Raw genomic sequence first — 21866 nt, 5'->3', positions numbered from 1 at the left:
TAATACCACATCAGAAAGCATCTGCACAGCAAAGGAAGCAATCAACAAAACAAAGAGACAACCTGTAAAATGGGAGAAAACATTTGAAAATTACCTATCTCTTAAAAATTTAATATTCAAAATATATAAGGAACTCCAACAACTTGATAGCAATAAAAAATAACCTGAAAGAGAATTAATGAAAGAGAAAGTTCTACTGACATTATGTACATATATGAGAATAGCAATGCCAGTCTCAAAACCTTGCATAAGGAAGGAAAGGAAGTGAAAGGAAGCATGGGGAAAGTTCCCCAAGTGCTGTCTGTGTATATCCCCATCACTATGAACTACATTATGATGTGAGATTACAATGCACCAATAAAAGTAAACTAAAAATAAATAAAAATAAATAAAATTTAAAAATGAGCAAGGGACTTTAATAAACAATTCCTCAGTGAAGATATACAAATGGCCAGCAGATATGTGAAAAGGTGTTCAAATCAACATCAGGACCCATCAGGGAATAGCAGATCAAAACTACAGTGAGATGTGCTTCACACTTGGATGACTAGTCTAAGAACCTCTGAGAACAACAAAACCAAAAGATAGCAAGTATTGTAAGAATATGGAGAAAATGAAACCCTTGATATTGTTGCTGGGCCCACTATATGGTACAGTGGTAATTTCAGCAAAATGATTTATGGACATACCTAACTAAACTAACATGATTTTGAGGAAGATTTTTATAAACTGGAGGAATAAAATGGGATCCCTGAATTTTGAGAAGAAAATTAAGAGTTACTCAGTGACTGATGATAGAATCAACTCTATAAATAAACTGTGAAAATAGGCACTATTTGTTTACCTTATAATAATTCACATATTCAAACAAATATTTCCCTCCAGAACACTAACAAGAAGCTATTCAATTATCTTAATAATAAGAGGTAAAGAATTCCTTATAATAAGAGGTAAAGAATTCCTCTTTGTAAATTACTTTTGAAGACAATCTATAAATCAGGGAAAAATTGTAGATTATTAACATCAGAGTCACATCATGTGAATGCAGAAAACAATAATATTTTAGTAAAAACTTATTAAAAACTTCTGATATAACTGAATGCTGATGAAGATGACCTTAACTCTTTCCCTTGACCAAACTTTAGGCAGGTTTCTTCCTCACTATAGTTTTTTTTTATTTTTATGTGGATCATATTGAAATTGGCATTGAGGCCGGGCGTCATGGCACACGCTTGTAATCCCTGTGCTTGGGAGGCAGAGACAGGAGGATCGTGCAGGTTCGAAGCCAGCCCAACTGCGCTGGCTTAAGAGACCCTGTTTCCAAATAAAAATATAAAAAAAATAGGTCTAGGAGTGTAGCCCAGAGGTAGAGGGCTTCCAGGAACTCCAGTACCACAAAAAAAAAAAAGAAAGAAAGAAAGAAAGAAAAAAAGAAAGAAAGAAAGAAAGGAAGAAAGAAAGAAAGAAAGAAGGAAAGAAAGAAGTTGGCATTGGGGCATTCTACCTCTGAGCTAGTTTTGACTTCATGTTTCTTAGAGTATTTACTTTAGAAACCTTGTAAATTATTTTCTTGCCTTTCAGAGATGTAAATTTATCAGACCCTTTTTTAGTTTTTTTCCCCCCCAGGAATGGCTTTATTAAGGACCTGAGAGCCATAGCTTTGAAACATAATAATTAGCACCTTTCTGTCTGTACATCTCTGTGGGTGGATAGAAGCTTAACTTAGATAAGCGCCTACCAATTAACAAACACAGGTGACCTAATCATATCGACCAGCTTTCCCCCAATCTCCAATACTTTCTCCACTAGGGACTCCAGGGTTTAATATCCATCCTAACTTTTCTTTCAGGAAAGTTTTCCATTTCTCTCTGCTTTTGCAACACTCAGAATAAAGTCTTTCTTGCCTGTTTGACTCTGAATGATGCAATCTTCCTTGCAAATGCAAAACAATCAAAATAAGTTTTCTAAAAATTAATCCAACCGTGGATCTGTACCTTTTTTGTTTACTATTTTTTTTACCTTTTTACCAAACCCAATATGAAGAATAAAATGTAAGTGATTTTATGCAAATTCTTATCTGATTAACTCTTATAAGTCAATTTCCCTTCACTCTTCTTTCTTTTAAGAGCTTTATGTTTAGCCATTGATTAACACATCTGATTGGTACTTAAGATTTGAAGGTGCAGTTTTTAGGAATTTTACATTTTTTTCCTTTCAGTTTATTCCCTTTAATTTTATTAGTGTTGAAATAATGTCTTTTTTTTAATAAAGGCTAAGGATGTTACAAGGTGAGATACAGGAATTTTCTTCAATGTACTTCTGACATAAAGAATATTTTCAATGTTCTTTCAGTAGGATGTCATACAATATTCGAGTGATAAAGTATTTGAAGTAGGCAATTGCCGTCCTTTGGTGGGATATCTTTTAAAGATGCCATAGTTAGTCATCATCATCAGGAACAAACAAACAAAAAAAAACCCCAAGAATTTCCAAGAGGACAATTATCATTGCTAAGTAGTAGACATTTTGAGGGTTTTGAGAGGAACTTTTGAGATCTTCAAGGTACTGGGGATGGAACCCAGAGGCTTTCTACCTCCGGGCTATACTCCCAGACCTATTTTATATTTCATTTGGAAACAGGGTCTCACTAAGTTTCCGAGAGCCTCACTAAGTAGCTGAGGCTGGCTTTGAATCTATATGATCCTCCTGTCTCAGCCTCCTAAGCACGGGGATTACACGTGTGGGCCACCATGCCCGGCTTTTAAAAAAATTTAAAACAGGGTTTTCTGAGTTACTAGGGCTGGTGTGTGAAACTACATCCAGTTTATTGTTTTTAATAATGTAAGGAAGAGAACAGAAATTTTGGGGGGTATAAATTAATTAGGATCAAGGAGATGAATTAAGAGTCAAAGACAATTTGCCTTTATGAGACAAAATAGTATTTATGTATAGTGATAATAATGTTTTAGGCAGAAAATAAAAATAACTTTTTTTTCATACAAATACCCAAAGAGAAGGAAAGAACTTACAGTGAGTTTGAAATACCTGCTTTTTGAACACAGCTATGAAATCTTCCTCATTGGCCACTAGGCTGCACCTGGAACAATGATTTTTACCTTTGTGTGTGTGTGTGTGTGTGTGTGTGTGTGTGTGTGTGTGTGTGTGTGTTTCTCAGGATGGAACCCAGGGGCATTCTACCTCTGATCTACACCCTCAGTTCTATTTTTTTATTCTTTATTTTGAAATAGGATCTCACTAAAAAGGGTCTCACTAAGTAGCTGAGGCTGCTGGAGAACCGCAATCCTCCTGTCTCAGTCTCCCAAATGCTGGGATTACAAGCGTGCACCATCACACCCAGCTGATTTTTACTTTTTAAAAACTTTTTATTGGTGTGATGTAGTCATACATTTTAATGGAGTACAAGATGGTGGAGGCATACATGCACACATCATCCAATTAGCCCTTACCCAATTCCCACCCCCATCCCTCCCCTTCCCTCCTTCTCATGTTTGGCTTAGTGATTGACTTTGTTATGTTTGTTAATGTCCATCAAGAACATTAGAGAATTTCTCTCTTCCCCCCTCCCATGCCCTCTGTTAGGTTGCCTTATTTGCTCATCTGTAGTGTCTCTTTCTTCTTCTTCTAGAGTTCCTCCTATGACCCATTTTACTTTTGAAATGATAAATTGATGCAGTAGCCTCGGCAGTTATAAATCTATGCCAACAGTACAATAACTATAAACAATTTCATATATGTTGAAACTGGTCTTAAAATCTTTCCAGGTGTGGTGGTTGTCTAAGGATTAGCGATTCTATTGGGGAATCATGCACACATGCTGATCACAGAACTGGAGACAAACTAGGGATTGGGAAAAAACATGGGTACTAAACAGTGAAAAAAATAATGAAACTACTGAGAGAAGAAAACAAAGTGTAAGGCCCTTTTCTAGCTTTCCAACGGCAGCTTCAGCAGGTGGCGCTGGTGTGCTTCTAGTAGGTAGTGATGTGCACAGAGGGCCTGAGACATACTGCTGTCCTCCCTAGAGTTCCAGGGATGGAGAAAAACAGGCCAGTAAAAATCCGAGATATATCCTTTTTTAGTATATGTGTTTCAAACAGATGCACATAGAGATAACAATTTATATTTGTAATTGCAAGCAAAATCATTATTTCTAAAGAAAATTGCCTAATATTCAAAAGCTGTATTTGATATTACTCAATATAAATACAAACACATTTTTCTCAGTTCTCAGTTTTTCTAAATTTCTTTAAAGTTCTAGATTAATCCATCTACCAAAGGTTGAATTATTTTGCTGGTGGATAATCAAGAAAATTGCCAAGGTGCTACAGAGCAATGCTTCTCAATCTTTAGTGTGATGGAAGCCACCCAAGTTTCTTGTAAAATGTAGATTTCCATTCAGTATAACCGGTAAAGGGCCTGGTCTTCTTCACCTCTAACGAGCTCCATATCATATTTTGGGTAGTAAGGTTCTGGAGGGATTCAGGTCAGACCTATTTTCAGGCCCTGGTAGTCTCTTTTCACTAACTATGTGGCCTTGGTGAAGTTGTTTCATCTCCTTGATTTTATAATCATGAAACAAACAGAAAAATAAAGCAATATTGCTTCTGATTTTTGTTTACAAAAACCATTTTATGTCCTCTTGAAATCCTGAGGTATGTACCAAATTAAACATTGTTATATTTTAGATGCATTTTGATACCTTCCACAGGCTGAGCAGAAAGTTTTAGGCAATGGTTAACACACAAAACTAAAATTATTAGCTAACTGTGAGTTTGTTTAATTCAGACTTTCTGGATTGACTCTTAGCCTCCAAACGACCACTAGAATATAAATGAGAAGATTGACAACGAGGTCAAGAGCTGATGGAGATATTTCACTGCAAGAAAGAATGAGAAAAGAATTCCAGTAATCTAATTAAGCAATTATAACTTAAAATGATATTCCAAGAAGGGATAATCAAACAACTGTGAAGTGTTGGTGTGACTGATAATAAGTTTATATACCCATGGGGGTACAGGGATTAGCTCTAGCAGATGCTTAGCACCTATTTCTGTCAACAGGGCTAGCCTGGGCTAATGGAGGCCTTTCTCCTCACATTAGGTCTTACTGCTAGTTTTATACTTGGCTTCTTGTTTGACCTGAGTAAAAGGTGGCCATCACATACTGTTTGTTCACATATACAAAAATAGTAGTACAAAAATGAACAGCAGTTTTATTGGACTTGGCATTTGTTACCTTTGTAAGTTTTTATTTATTTTTTGGTGGTACTGGGGTTCCTGGAAACCCTTCTACCACCAGGCTATTTTTTCTACCTCCCAGACCTATTTTTTATATATTTTTTTATTTGGAAACAGGGTCTCCTAAGCCAGTGAGGTTGGCTTCAAACCTGTAAAAGCCTCCTGTCTCCACCTCCCAAGCACGGGGATTACAAGTGTGTGCCACCACACCCGGTGTTACCTTTGTAATTAATGCCTGAATATTCAGCAACAGAGTATTTTCATTAAGAGGTTTTTCAGATATACAGAACTATTGAAATAAGATACATGAGTTCTCATTTAGAAGTGATGCCTTCAATCATTTGGTCATTCAGATAATTGATCTTTCTTTTCTTAGTGCTAATTTGGGAATCCCACTGCCTAGGGTCTTATTCTAGCCATAAAGCTTAATAAGTGAGGCTTGCACAGGTTACTCAACCTCTCTAGGCCTCAGCTCTTTTGTCTGCAAAGTGTGAATATTTGTAGAAAATGAATTCATAGTGTTGTAAGAGTTCTGGCACATGATAAACCATCAGTGTATGCTGGTCCTAGTACTTTCCGTCATTGTTCACGATAGATGTTAGGCCAGACCGTAGAAATGGCAGATTGCTGCTATTTTGAGATCATATTGATTCTCAGAATTCAACTTTCAACTGTGAACCATTAGTGTTCACTGTTTCATTTTTTTTTCTTTTTTTAAAAATTTTATTGGTGTATTATAGTCATACATTTTTTTTTTGGCAGTACTAGGGATGGAACCTAGGGGCATTCTACCTCTGAGCTACACTCCCAGCCCTATATTTTATTATGTATTTTGAAATTGGATCTCACTGAGTTGCAAAGGGCCTCACTAAGTAGCTGAAGCTGTCCTCGAATTGTGATCCTCCTGTTTCAGCCTCCCAAATGCTGGGATTACAAGCGTATGCCACCACGCCCAGGTAGTCATACACCTTAATGGGGTACAAGGATGGTAGAGGCATACATGCACACATCACTCACTTAGCCCTTCCCTAATTACCTCCCCATTTTTTGTCCCCTCCTTTTCACTTTTGACTTAATGATTGACTTTGATATGTTAGTCAGTTATAAAAAGTAAAAAAAAAAAAACCCAAAACACCAAAAACAGATGGATGCTTTCCCTAATATGTGAATGCTAGGAAGAAAATGGATCCTAGAAGGAACTCTAGACAAAGGAGAAACCATAGATGAGCAAATAAGGTGACCTAACTGAGAAGGATGGGAGGGAAAGAGAGGGGAATTTCCTAATGTACATGATGTACACTCACTGTTTCATTTGCTTTATTTTGTGTTACTGGGGATAGAACCCAGGTGCATTCTACCTTTGAGTTACACTCCCAGCCCTCTTTCTTAATTTTTATTTTGAATCAGAGTCTCACTGAGTTGCAAGGACATCACTAAGTACCCGAGGCTGGCTGAGAACCAAGATCCTCCTGTCACAGCCTCCCAAATGCTGAGATTACAAGCATCATTTGTTTATATTTTTTATTTTAATGTTTCTATTGGTGCATTATAGTTTCACATAATAATATAGCTCTAGTGATTTGTTTTTTTTTAAATTTACTATTTTTAAAGTAGTATGAAATACAAAAATAGTATATTTATGCTATTCTCATTTAAAATATTTGCAAAGATTAACATGACATCATGCTAATTGATTAAATAGTCTTTTTCAGTTAAATTTGTTAATAGTTTTAATATTTTGATAACTACCATTAATAATAAATTCTGCAATATTTTCTTTGAAAAAAGTAATCACCCTGTAACATTTTTCACACTAACCTTAAAAATAAAAGCTGAAGTTTTCTAAAGATGAATTGTCTTAATGATGAATAAAATTGTTCAAATTCAATTGGAGCTAGTGGGTTTGTATACACTACATGTTTTGGTGGCATTATCGTTAGGACTCACAGAAGTATTGTAAGGTGGGTAGATGTCATCAGATTCCTAAAAGCTGAGGAATTAAAGTGTTAGTACAGTTTTTCTTTTAGAGTTGTTTAACATATAAGTAGAAGAGAGGGATCTTAAGCCAGATCTTATTACTGGAAATCTAGTACTCCTTCAGAACCACAAAGACACTTTGGTCTTAACTACGAGGTCTGGATGTGTGCTGCAAGAAGACATTGAGCACCACTCTGTGAGTAGAATTTAAGATGATATGGTTCCCAAGATGAACTAAAGGCAGTGTATATCATTCCTGCATACTTCATTTGACAAGTATTTCTATCAGAAAAACACAACCCCTTTCCTGGTAACATTGTTTGTGGCATTGGGATGTACTAATTAGTATAGTTGTCATCACAGCCTCCAACAAATTAGGCCCCATGGTTGCCCAGAGAAGATTCTGACCCTATTGATTAGAAGCATAAGATGTTATAATTGGAATCAGCCTGATTACTCATTAGGTTAATGCATATTTCCTGATCTCCTACTATGTGAGGTAAGAACATAGGATACACATACATCTATCTATCTATCTATCTATCTATCTATCTATCTATCTATCTATCTATATCTATCTATATCTACATCTATATCTATATCTATATCTATATCTATATCTATATCTAATCTATATAGATAGATAGATGTATGTGTGTGTTGCAACTTGTGAAAATGATAAACACGAAAAGCCAATGGGGATTTTAAAGAGTTGGTATCATTGGGGAAATATCTTTCTGCATTACCCATTTCACTAGAGTCAGATAATATAGTCTGTTTCCTAGAATGGCAGGATTTACTGTAGAATAAACCCCTTCCACCACCAAATGTTTTCACAAAGAGCATCAACTTCTAGATTTGTATTCTTCATCCTTTGAAAATTTGAGAGATGTAATTATATTTAAGCAATCATAGGTCATTAACATTCTAAATTCTATTCAGTGCGCACTGTAAGGAATGAGACAATTTTCATAATTCTCAGCTCAATGACCAGCTGTATTTCTGTCTAATCAATGTTCTTTAGTGTTTGATACATGTCTCCTAGGCTAGGCAATAATCCAAGTGCTAAAGTGATATTTGTTCCTCATTAGAGAGTAAAATGATATTGTTCTCACCACCTCTTGTTAGTCCACATGAAATATATGTATTATGCTCAGCTTTCCATTAAGTTGGCTTGACACTACTCAATTTTAGAGGCACATAGACAATGTAAATAATAACTCTCTAGTTATTTTACTAGGGAGCCAAATCTGAACTTTTTTACCCCTAGCCCTTCATGAAGACTAGGAAGTATTTTTACTATCTTTTTGGTTAGTGATTAGCTCAACTCCACCAATCATCTTTTATTCAACTTTATTCTAGCATGAAGGTTGTATATCATAACCATGCATAATTATTTGAAATGTTCTTGGGTACATGATTAATTTTTAAAAAATTAAAAAAAACAATGCAGTTTTGTGACACATAATGATATTTATTCATTTATTTTAATAAGTACTATTTTGTGAAAAGTTATTCAATCTTAATGAGTCTGTCCTTACATGATAGTGGGGGCTAAAATGATTCTCCATGTGGTAAGCATTAAAGCAGTGTGTTAATTTCCTAGAACAGTGATTAATTAGGCATCTAGTAGTGAATCTGGAATGTCCCTTAATTAATATTAGTTCTTATTATTTTTGTTGTTTATCTGATATAATAGCTTATAGTTCTATAATCTAAAAACAGTATTTTGATGCAGGTACATATAAAAGTCACCAAGAGACGGGAATGTTTGGACACTTGTAATTTCAGCATTTGGGAGGCTGAGACATGAGGATTGGGGATTGCAATCTGCGGACAGCCTCAGCTATTCAGTGAGGCCCTTTGCAACTCAGTGAGACTCTGTTTAAAAATAAAAAATAAAAAATAGTGCTGGGAGTGTAGTTCATAAGTAGAGTGCCCCTAGATTCCATCCACAGTAGTGCAAAAGAAAAAAAGCCACCCCAAAATAATAATCAGTAAGTGCATAAAGTTAGAATTTTATCCAGCAATAGCTCATTGACAACTGGCCACAGAAGCAGGTCAGGTAACCAGATGACCATAGTGCCCAGATTATGAAGAAAGAGAAAAATCCTGACCAAGGGGTCTAATAATAAAGCACTAGAACTAAAATAAGAGAGAATATAATTTGTCATGGAAACAAGCTTGATATGTGGATGGAGATAGGAGTTCTAAAAATGAGAAGATTCAGGGAATACAACAGCGGAAACTTCTCTAGCTTTGTATATTTGGTCTCAGACTTATGAATGTTATCTCCATTAATCCCCATACCTTGATCTTCAAAAAGTTATTCTTTAGTATTCAAAATTGAATTCACAAATGAGCTATTTGTGCAGTTGAAGATCAAAGTCCTTCAAAAAAGGATCCCCTGTGATGGGGGAGTCTGCTGAGTTTCTGTTTTTAAAAATTATATTTGTTTATATGAAGAAAGATAGAATGATCTCTGAGTTTAATCCCCAGCAACCCCCACATAAAAATAATAAATTGAAATATCTTCATGACTAAAAAATATAGGTAATTAATGTTTAAGATAATACTACCTCTTTACCCATAATGCAGGTCTTATAATACACATGCCTTGTAGTACTAAAAATCAAGATATGATGCTCTTGTTTTACATCAGTGGCATTGTAATGATTCAAGTAGATTTCTATTTGATAAATTTTGCTGTAGTCATGTCAGTATTAACAGATTCTGGAAGGTTCAGGTGTAATTGGTACTTCTCAGAGACCTTGATCAGCAAATCATCCTCAGAAACACTAAGGTCACAAAAAGACTGAATTAATACCAGGTAATTCAACTTGCAATTTACTTTTCAGAGGTTTCTCATTCTGATCCTTCACAATTTTTAATTCATAAGCTGGTATCTTCCTCTCCACATGGATTTCAGTACTAGAAATCTCTTATATCAAGCATCCTGTTTTTTTCTGCAACGTGATGTTTTGGCAGTTACGGCTGAGGAAGGTGAGCTGGATTGATTGCAGTGCTGCTTTTTATCTGTCCAAGGTTATGTTCCTTTGTCATCTTCTCTCTTACCTCTCTGAAGTCAGCTTGGGTTTCCATCAGGTTTTGTTTCACTCTTTGAATACTTATTTTTTTTCTAAATTTGGTAATATAGTAAGAGTATGAGACAGTGAATTGGAGTTTCTCTTCAATGCATTTCATGGCCTTTTTTATTAACCTACCTTTTTTCAATTGGTCTTTTTCTGCTGCCTGGAGAATATCAGGATTGTAGGCAACATCTATGACCATAGAAGTATTTGATGTCTCAGAGATATCTTCTGGTCTGCCAACACTTAGAGGTGCAGTATGAGTAGTTGATTTGGGAGCAGGGATTCTTTTCCACTGACCTAAGTTGATAAAAAGTATATTTTCTTCTGGTTTCAAGATCCTGGTGTGTAGACAGAGATGTGGTTCTGGTCCAGCACAGAACTGTTTCCCCTCTCTCATCTCCTATTGAATGAAGTTTTTGTATATCCCAGGATCACTTTCAGCTATATCATCTAAGAGATTCCAGAACTGAGTAAGTTGGGTGAATAGACCCTTTGAGACCCTTTGAGGATGCCTTCATGACTGATGGCGTAATTGGCCTCTTGTATCAGTTCCTCCTATTATGGTTTTAATCTGTAATGTCCTCTAAAAAGGTCATGTGCTGAAAGCACTTTCCCCAGTGCAGTAGGAGTCAGAGGCGGAGTCTGGCTTTAGAAAGCAGGTCTCGGGGGGAGGGTATGGCCCCTTTTTGTTTTTCTCTCTCTTATTTCTCTATGTAATAAGCTGAACAGTTCTATCTCCATGATGCTTTTACTTGGAGCCTGCCAACCATGGACTGAACCTCTGAATCTGTCAGCCAAAATACACCTTTCCTCCTCTAAGTTGTCTTTTCAGGTACACAGGTCATAGTAATGGAAAGTTTAGAAGAACATCTCTTTACTTCCCCTAATATACCAATGACAATAGTACATGTTTATTATTTTATATATTTATTTGACAAATACTTATTGAGGAATGACTAAATGCTGGGTAGACCATTATGTTTTGGAGATGCAGATATTCAGAATAGTACGCATTCTCTTTCCTTAAGTACCTTATAAACTCTTAGGGAACACAGACCAATATAATAAAAATGACAATAGTTTACTAACAGCACCCATATTTTTACATATACATAATAATTACAGTTTATTCACCTTTTACTCTTTTTGTTGTTGTTGTTGGTACTGGGGTTCCTGGAAACCCTTCTACCTTCGGGCTACACTCCCAGACCTATTTTATATTTTTATTTGGAAACAAGGTCTCTTAAGCCAGCAAGGCTGGCTTCGAACCTGCATGATCCTCCCGTCTCTGCCTCCCAAACGCCGGGATTACAAGCGTGTGCCACCACACCCGGCCACCTTTTACTCTTTATAGGTATTCATAATCATTTGGTCTCATTACAACAGGAGGTATAAGATTGGAAACTTCTTTAGCTTTGTATAGTACCCATTTTGAAGTTTTGGAAAGTGAGAGAATGAGAAGCTAAGTAACTTACTCAAGACTTCATAGTTTAAAAAGACCAAACTTAGAGTTGAGTCTTACCCTTTTGTGATATTTGACTCTAACACTGCTAATCTTTTCTGACATAATGAAATTAGGCACTGTAAAAGAAAGGATTAATGATTTGAGACGCTAAAGATAGAGGTTTTGGTTGATGAGAAGTGTCACCATGGTCCAGAGAAGAAATAAAATATTTATACAATATGGCACAGCATATATGTAAAAATATTAATGATATTGCTGGATGTGAGTTGGCATGGAGATTGGCAAAGGATGAGACTGGATGTAGGCAGGGGCAGGGAAAGAACTCTGTGTCCTTATGAGTATTTTAAAATGAGATATTCTGTATTAGTTAGTTATCTTTACGTCACAGTGACTAAAATGCCAGAAATAACAACTTAGAGGAGGAAAGATTTATTTGGCTCCTGGTTTCAGAGGATTCACTGCATAGTCAGTCAGCTCCAGTTCTTTGGGCCTATGGTGAGGCAGAACACCGTTGCAGAAGAGTGTGGCAGAGGAAAGCTAATTGGCTTATGGAAGCTGTGGAGCAGAAGGAAAAAGAAGGGGTTGAGAGAAGATAAACTCTTCCAGGCTCCTTAGTCACTTATATCCTCCAACTAGGTGCAAACCTCCCACTAATCCATTCAGCTATCCATGTCAATGCCCTTGTGATCCAATCATTATCTAAAAACCCATCTCTAAACCTTGCTGCATTGAGGATCATTCTTTCACTAGGAGACTTTGGTGAGCATTCTAGATCTATACTGTAACACTGTAAATGGCAGAGATATACTATATTTTGTTGAAGAATTGCCTATCATTGATGGTTGTTGATTCTGAGCCAGTTAGTGAATATCAGAAAGCAAATGAAAAGACAGATAAGAAAGGAGCCAATGTGGGCTTGAACTAGCATAGGGTAAGTGGAGAAAAGAAAGTGAATCCAAGATGTTGAGTAGGTAGAATATACTGGTAATGGTGAGCGATTGAGTACAGAGAATGGAGGGAAATAGAGCATGTGTGATCTAGAAGAGAAAAAAATTTAGAATGGCTTATGATTCATATTTAGGAGACAAGTTAATCTGAACCAAATTTGGAAATATGAAAAAAAAACAAAAACAGCAGAACTATTTTGTAGAGGCAGAAAGGAAGTGAGAAGATGAGAGAAAGTAAGATTTTAATTCTGGGCATGACTTGAAGGATCTTCAAATCCAACATATTCACTTATTTAAGCTAACATTCATTACAGGAATCTGAGGTGGAGCTATGTTTTGTAATCATCAATGAATAAAAAATTAATGATTTTTAGAAGTAAAGATTAAATTTATTGGGATTAACCTATGTGCCAATCATGGTATTAGATAATCGATGTCCTAATGTTCAATCATCATGAGGAATCTGGATAGTAGGTGTTTAATATGTGAGAAAACATTTTGTGGTGCAGTTACAAATGGAACTTAAATGTTCAAGAATGGATATATGTGTCTAAAGACAGAGAAGACAGTATTGGGAGAAGAGATGAATAACGAAACCTCAGGGGACATTACAGACCTATATTAGATCAAGTGATCAAGCAAAAGAAATTGAGATGGAGTATGAGAGGGAAAATCCAGGAAAGCAAAGATGTTAAGGACCATACAAGCTCCAATAACACCAAATGCTATAGAAGGGCTAAATCTAAGCTCTATCCAGGCTATTTGAACATGATAGTCATCAGGCGAGTGAGGAGTTCTGCTCACATGGATGCAAACATCAGATAGTAGATGATTAAGTATTGAAAATATGTAGAGATAATGTCCTCAACTTGTTTAAAACTTTCAGTCGAGAAATAGGGAGAGTGAGAAGAACCAATGGGATTAATGGTAAAAAATAGAGTTTTCTATGTACAGGGATGATAAGACCTGTGAAAAGTTTGAAAGACCAAAGCAGTTGGTGAAGTTGATTGAGGAAGCAAGGCTGTAGGGAGATGAGAAGGCAGACGTTTGCAGAAACTGGATCTGTGGACAGCAATGTAAAGTTAAAAACAAAATCAAAGACACAACAGGAATTTGTCCAAGGTATAAAATTACTGGTTAGGGTATGGAATTGGGGATCAAAACTTTCTGACAAAGGTTTTCAGAAGGAGATCAATGACCAGTCCTGAAGAAGATTCCAAGGAAGTGTGATCTCAAGGTAGGGTTGTTTGTTTTTAGTTAATGGAGTAGATAGGGCATCTGAGAATACCCAAGGTTGTGGGTCCATAAATTTTTTGGGGAGAGAGAGGATAGAACTCAGGGAAATTCTACTTTTTAGCTACATCTCCAGCCTGATTCTATTTCTTAGAAACATGCACCACCACATCTGGTTACCGTAAGTTTCTTTTTAATTTTTGTATTGGTGCATTATAGTCATACATCTTAATCCAGTACAAGATGGTAGAAGTGTACATGTAACACATCACTCATTTAGCTCTTCCCCAGTTCCTACTCTAATCCCTCCCTCCTCCCTCCTTCTCATGTTTGGCTTACCAATTGACTTTGATATGTTTGGGAATGTATTTCATGTGCATTAAGGAATTTCCCTCTTACCTCCTTCCAATACCTTCAGTTAGATCACCTTATTTGCTCATCTATGGTTTCTTCTTCATCTAGAGTTTCTCTCATGACTCCTTTTCTCCCTGGATTCCACATATTAGGGAGAACATCTGATTTTTTTTACTTTTTGTGACTGACTAATCTCGCTTAGCATAATGTTCCATTCCTTTGCCTGTAAATGACATAACTTTGTTATTTTTTTATGGCTGAGTAAAATTCCACTATTTACATATCCCATATTTTTGTAATTCATTCATCTGTTGAGGAACATCTTGGCTGGCTCCATAGTTTGGCAGTTGTGAATTGTGCAGCTGTGAACTTAGCTATTCATACATTAGTTTAATATTTTGGTTTCCGTTCTTTTGGGTAGATACACAGAAGTGGTATTGCTGGATCATATGACATGTTTGCTGCCATTCTTCTGAGGATTCTGCATAATGTTTTCCAAAGTGATTGCACTAACTTGCAACCCAAACAAAATGTATTACAGTACCCACCTCTCTACATCCTTGCCAGTATTTGTTGTTATTTATATTTTTAATGATTGTCATTCCAGTTAGAGTTAGGTAAAATATCAGGGTAGTTTTGATTTACATTTCTCTGATTGCTAATGATGTTGAGCATTTTTTTTTTTTTTGCAGGGTGGGGGATTATACTGGGGATGGAATCCAGAGGCCTTCTACCTCTGGGCTACAATCCCAAACCTATTTTGTATTTTATTTGGAAACAGGGTCTTGCTAAGTTGCTGAGAGCCTCACTAAGTAGCTGAGGCTGGCTTTGAACCTGCACGATCCTTCTGTCTCAGCCTCCTAAAAGCAGGGATTACAAGCCTATGCCACCATGCCTAGCGATGTGAGCATTTGTAATACATTTAATGGCCCTTTGAATTTCTTCTCTTGTGAAGTGTCTATTTAGTTCACTTGTCCATATTTTGATTGGGTTATTTGTTTTCTTAGCTGTGAGTTTCTTGAGTTCTTCCTGTATTCTAGATATTAGTCCTCTATTAAAGGAATAGTTGGTAAATTTTTTCTCCCATTCTGTTGGTTCTCTGTTGAGTTTCTTGATAGTTTTCTTTGCTGTACAGAAGCTCTTCAGTTTAATGCAATCCATGTATTGATTCACCTATTAGTTTCTTATGCTTTTGAGGTCTTGTTGATAAAGTATTTACCTGTGCCTCTGTGTTGAAGTGTTGGACCTATGCCCTCTTCAAGATGCTGCAAGATCTCCGGTCAGATTTCCCAGTCTTTGATCCACCCTGAATTGACTTCTGTGCACCATGAGTTTTTAATGGAGGTGAAATCCCAGAGAGCCCAGTGGGGGAAGGATTTATGAGGTGATGATAAATATCATGCAATGCTATATCTTATACAGCTTTGATAAATCAATGTTCAGAATTCACCATTGGAATCTCACTTCTAAATAAATTTCTGAGGAGTTCTGAGTTGAAATGGATCTGAAGACATTTGGCTCCAGGCCCTCCCACACAGATGAGGTAATTACTGCCCGCAGGAGGGAGTGGTACCAAGAACTGCTAACTCTGGTCTTCTCATCCTCTTTTCTATGTTTTTCTCTTTTGCATGTTTCCTTTTCTCTTACTCTTCTCCTTTTTCCCTGCTTTCTACCTGCTCTGCATCTTTTTCCTATTATTATTTAGCTTATTTCTTTCCAACCTCCTGTCTTAATGTGCACTTTTGAGGTACTTAAAATCATTAAAAGCCTTAATTTGTTATTTATTTTGAACATATTTCTTCCAGCATAAAGAAGATAGCTTTAAATACCATACTTTCTTCTTCTCATTCTCCTCCTCCTCCTTTTTTCCCTCTTCTCTATCATCATCATGATCATGATCATCATTATCTCATCATCACCATCATCATCAATTAACTCAGGCCTTTTCTCTGAGCATAGGTTGATAAATAAGGTGTGGATTTGAGGTCCAACTCACATTTCACATCTACCTTCATATTTCTATTAAACAGGTATTTTTAATTGAGAGAAAAACATGCATGGCAATACCATCCCCATCTTGGTGACTTGGTCTTAGCTATAACATGTTCTATTATTTCTTTTAGCCATTCAATCCAACACACTGTCTATGGAATGTATTCTTGATTCATTTTATTTTTACTCAATTTCTCCTCTCTATCCTTTGCAAATATGCCCATTCAACAAAGTCTGTGATATTTGGGTGATGTTATGACACAACAGAATAATAAAATACACAGTATTAAGACATCTTACGCCGCAGGCAGCCGGGCCCCGGGCGGCCGCCGCGCGCCCCCGGCCCCCGCCATGGCCGAGGAACTCTCCGCAGCCACGTCCTACACCGAAGACGACTTCTACTGCCCCGTGTGCCAGGAGGTGCTCAAGACGCCCGTGCGGACCGCGGCCTGTCAGCACGTTTTCTGTAGAAAATGCTTCCTGACTGCAATGAGAGAAAGCGGAATACATTGTCCACTCTGTCGTGGAAATGTGACTAGAAGAGAAAGAGCATGTCCTGAACGGGCCTTAGATCTCGAAAATATCATGAGGAAGTTTTCTGGTAGCTGTAGATGCTGTGCAAAACAGATTAAATTCTATCGCATGAGACATCATTACAAAACTTGTAAGAAGTATCAAGATGAATATGGTGTTTCTTCTATCATTCCAAACTTTCAGATTTCTCAAGATTCAGTAGGGAACAGTAATAGGAGCGAAACATCCACATCTGATAACACAGAAAGTTACCAAGAGAATACAAGTTCTTCTGGGCATCCCACCTTTAAGTGTCCCTTATGTCAAGAGTCAAATTTTACCAGACAGCGTTTACTGGATCATTGTAACAGTAACCACCTATTTCAGATAGTTCCTGTGACATGTCCTATTTGTGTGTCTCTTCCTTGGGGAGATCCTAGCCAGATTACTAGAAATTTTGTTAGTCATCTAAATCAGAGACATCAGTTTGATTATGGAGAATTTGTGAATCTTGAACTAGATGAGGAAACCCAATATCAAACTGCTGTTGAAGAATCTTTTCAAGTAAACACCTGAAGTCTGTAAACATCTTTATACCTGCAAGTGCCATCTTCAGTGAGAAAATTACATGGAGTCACCTTTCAATCACTTGATGTGTATATTAATAAAAGTAATTTAGTCTATTGTTTTTAAGGTAATTGAAAAATAAAGGTGGGTCGCTTAAACTTCATCCTCTTAAAAAATGAAAGTTAAGACATTAAAAATATTAAAAGGATCATATTTCATTGCTGTACTGGTGTAAAGGGAATCCCTGTTTGTACTTTATCTTTTTATATTACATATTCTTGAATTTTTCATTATGTTGCTTTTGAAATTTGGTGCAGTTCTTCCTATTCTCTCTCTCTCTCTTTTTTTTTTTCTGGTACACGAGTAACACACAGTAGCAAATTCTTAAAGATGTGATTGATGTAGACCTAACAGATCTGAGCCAGTCGTCAGAGTTGCAGAATGGAAACTTGAAGTGCTAAATGAAAGAATCCAAAGGAATTTTTTAAATATAGATTATAGCTGAAGAATTCAACTATAAGAAAATTGTATTTATATAATGTTTAGTATTTTTGAAGACTAGTGAGATTTCCTTATTAATTTTAACTCTTTAAAAAACAAAAGCTCATTGTAAAGATACTTCCTTTTTTTCTCTTAGAAGGAAGCATCAAGAGAGATATTTCTTTTGTGGCCAGTTGGTAATTTCAGTCTTGTTTGTTTGACTAATTTGTAAGCTGAAATATACTAAGGTGAATAATAGTTCTTTGTCCTTAGAATTTTCAATAGCCAGTGTTTCTCATTACCTAATGTGAAATTTTTATTAGAAACTTTCAGTTGGTTTTGCTATATTGTACAGATATACTTAAATGAGAAGAATAAAAAAACTCAAAGATGAAGATATATATGTGTATTATATACTTTTGTATGTATATGTGTAACACACATATATACATATATATCTTTGCATGCAATTTGTCAGGTTATACAAAATTTCTATTGAGGATTTCAAAAATAGATGAGCAATATAAGGTTGAAGTGTTTGATTTGATTAAAATTTTTGTCACCAGATTTTAAAAAAATATGTCCAATGGTAAAGTTTGCTGCTAGTACACCTCAGAAATTGAGTTTACACACACACAATTACTTGTTTATATGGTGCTCATTTGTTAATCTCAAAAATAATGTATCTTTATGATGTAGGGAAAATAGATTTCACTGGCTACTGTTTCACTACATTTAGTCAAAACTATGTTTGTTCTTAGTATCCAGTCATGGAAATCAAAAAGTATTTTGTAGAAGGCCCAAATCACAGAAAAAAGGAAGAGGGGATTCATTGACATTCCACACTAATACACGGTGTTTATGCTTTCTTTAACTAATAGATCCTGAAATCTCAAAAGTAGTTTGCTGCTAATATATACATATATTGTATAAAAAGGTATATTTTGATTTTCTTAAAACCCTTGTTGACTTTTCTACAGTGAACATTTTTTTAAACTTGATTTAATAAAAATGTTAATTTTGGAAGTGACATTTTATAAAAACTCTTTCAAACAATAATGCTTTATTTATAGATAGTAATAGTCACACACACAAAAAGCCATACATCTTAATACCTTTGTTCTGTTATTCTAAAAAGTGATGTTTACTGTGCTTAAGCATTTTCTCTGCAGTTACATGAGTGGAATTTTAAGAATAGCTTATAATGAGCTCTTTAAAAAGATACTGTTGATTACGGTTTTTTTCCAGTTTAAAGCAATAACTTTGGTAGTTTTTTCCAGATTTTAATATGTTCTGTATGTGAATTTAAATCATTCTGAAATTTGCAAACTTAAAAACTAGTAGAAATCATCTTGATTAAATTGTGATTTGAAGTTTTGTGGATGAGTTAAATATTAATAGTCTTGTGTGTCTTACATATACGCTCTTTCATAAGGAAAATATTGGATTTGGTATTGCTTTTCTCTGGGAACTCAAGTATGGAAAGAATTGTTTAAAGTCTTTTGTCAGTGGGTTGGGAATAGGGGAATAGATCTAGTTCACAGAAATTAAGTTCATGGGAAAAAGGTCTTTTGATATTGCTTATAGCTGAGTCAGGATAGAGGAGAGAGCTGTATTAATACTGATACCTAAATTTAACCACATCTCTTAGGAAAGTTTTTTTTCTCTCAACAATTTGAAGTTTATGTTGTTAAACAGTCTTATTTGATATGTATTGCTTTATTTTTCAATTAAAAGTGGTTTTCTCCTAAAAAAAAAAAAAAGACATCTTACTTCTTTGCAAGATTAGTGGTAACATGTTTGGGTTTTTTTGTTTTTACCAGTGACAACTGGTAAAAATCCATTCGTTTTATTCTTTATGAAATTTTCAAGAAATTGAAATATCATTCTACTTTCAGACTGAATTGACTGAGAATTTCTTCTTTTATCTCATTCTTTGAATGTTTTATAAAACAGGAATTTGCTATATACACGTTCAATTAATTCATTTAAAGTATAAAGGAGTTATTTTTCTTAAATAGCCATTTCAATAACCTCTTCCAATCCAGAGAGACACCTTTAGGGAAAAAGGGAATCATAAAAAATAGAATTTTCATCTCTCTGTTCTGGGTTATAAAAATGGAAAAGAAGTTCATGTGGCTTGTGCTGCATAAGCAATGCGGCTTATGTAATGCAAATGTTCTCTGGTCTGACCAGCTTATGATACCATCACAAGTAGCTCTAAATATCCACATTTCCAAGGCACCATCCCTGTGCACTTGAATGACAGGAATTAGCATCTCTCAACATGTCCTCTAGCTATTTCTAAGAGATCCACAGATAGCTGTCACATGAATGCTTAGAAATAAGTCTGCCTTATTATTCTGGTTCAGCCTACAGACATGCAGCCACCATGCGGGCTCTGCTGGTGTTGGCTGCTCTGGTACCACTGGGCTGGGCATGGCCATCCTTCACTGAGGATGACACAAGTCACCTCTAACTAGCCTTAAGGGAAGTGACCCTGCTCTTCATTTTTGCTGCTAATCAGAAACTTATGAGAGATGGATTTGTAGTTCTGCACAGAAACAGAAGATGTAGGCTTTTACTTTCAACTTGAATCCACTGAATGTTCAGAATGATAGAAATGTAATATTTATGATGGCTATTGATATATGTAGATATGCTGAGATACTACTGACATATTTGTTTTTCCAAAGAAACCTTACTAACATACTAATACCTCATTTTATTTTTCAGCATTTCCACCAACTACAGAGTGAACATAGTCTGATTCTAAAACTTGGAGTTATGCATTCTCTTTCGATACAGCATGTGAGGGCCATTGGCATTCCAGACCACGTTGTGTTGTGTTAAGCTGGGCATGTTGGTTGGCCCCGTCTCTCCTATAGTGAACAGGAAGATCTAAATGTGTTTTATGATGCTTTCCCCATCTCTGTGCCTTAGCTACCCCAAGTGACTCTTTAAACAGACAATATTACAAGAACATGCATTAATATGCAAGCATAGAGAAGTCAAGCCGTAGCTAGTAAAAAAGCGTTTTTGTAAGGGAAATGCTCAGCAGATAATTAGATTTGCCACCGATTACAGAGCATTACCTATGGTTAGACTGAAATTGTCTCAAGTATTTCCATTCCAGAAAAACATTTTTTTGGTTGGTACTTAAACAAAAAGACCAACACACACACATGGACACACACACACACACACACACACACATGCACACAATAATTTTCTTAGAATGTAGCAGTTTCTAATTTTAAAATTTGAGGTTCATTTTCCGGCAAGAAACCCCACTACACCTATTTTTGAATTATTTCAAATTTTACTAATGATATTCATATTTTTAATAATCTGATAGTATAAGGGATCAAAATGGAAGAGTTATATTCTTCCCTCTGAGATGCCATCACAATTAGAATATTGGTATTTTCTTAAAATAAAAATTCCATCTTTCTTTCTTTCTTTCTTTCTTTCTTTCTTTCTTTCTTTCTTTCTTCTTTCTTTCTTTCTTTCCTTTTTGTGTTACTGGGGATTGAACCTAGGGGCATTCTATTTCTGAGCTATACCACAGGCCCTATTTTTTATTCTTTATTTTGAAACAGGGTCTCACTATGTTGTGAAGGGCCTCACTAAGTAGCTGAGGCTGACTGTGAACCTGCAATCCTCCTGTCTCAGCATCCCAAGTACTGAGATTAGAAGCAAGTGCCACCATGCCTGGCTCCTCATACTACATTTTTAATATAAATGTAATAAAAATACAGATGAGCCTAAATTAACTTGAAATATATTATTAGCTTTACAACTGTTTGATGTTTACAAATTGGAGTATATTCTTCTAAATATTTAATATAAACCAATATAACAACATAAAACATTACTCTGCTTTTATGTAGATAAGCACATCATTAGAAGTTAATACGGCGGGCTGGGCACGCCAGATGGGGCCCGGGTCGCGGGACTCTGGGCCCCAGACCGAACTGCGCATAGC

The 21866-nt window shown here is 35.8% G+C and overlaps 1 protein-coding gene and 1 pseudogene across 2 annotated transcripts; one reads left to right on the top strand and one right to left on the bottom strand.

The window, feature by feature from the left end:
• Positions 1-9924: 9924 nt before the first annotated feature.
• On the bottom strand, positions 9925-16671 carry LOC308264125 (PIH1 domain-containing protein 2-like; annotated as a pseudogene). The gene is made up of 2 exons: positions 16619-16671; positions 9925-10827 (listed from the first exon to the last, which is right to left on the bottom strand). The product of its transcript is annotated as a PIH1 domain-containing protein 2-like (transcript).
• Positions 16670-17407, top strand: LOC308264124 (E3 ubiquitin-protein ligase RNF138; the record flags this gene model as incomplete). Its single annotated transcript, XM_080697251.1, has 2 exons — positions 16670-17227; positions 17336-17407. 2 exons carry the CDS (start codon positions 16670-16672, stop codon positions 17405-17407), a joined length of 630 nt encoding a protein of 209 aa, XP_080553377.1.
• Positions 17408-21866: the final 4459 nt, after the last annotated feature.

The sequence above is a fragment of the Muscardinus avellanarius genome (genome assembly GCF_963383645.1).
Source record: "Muscardinus avellanarius genome assembly, chromosome: 6".
NCBI lineage: Eukaryota > Metazoa > Chordata > Mammalia > Rodentia > Gliridae > Muscardinus > Muscardinus avellanarius.
The sequence above is the reverse complement of the archived record's forward strand: the minus strand, read 5'-3'. Positions and strand labels throughout refer to the sequence as shown.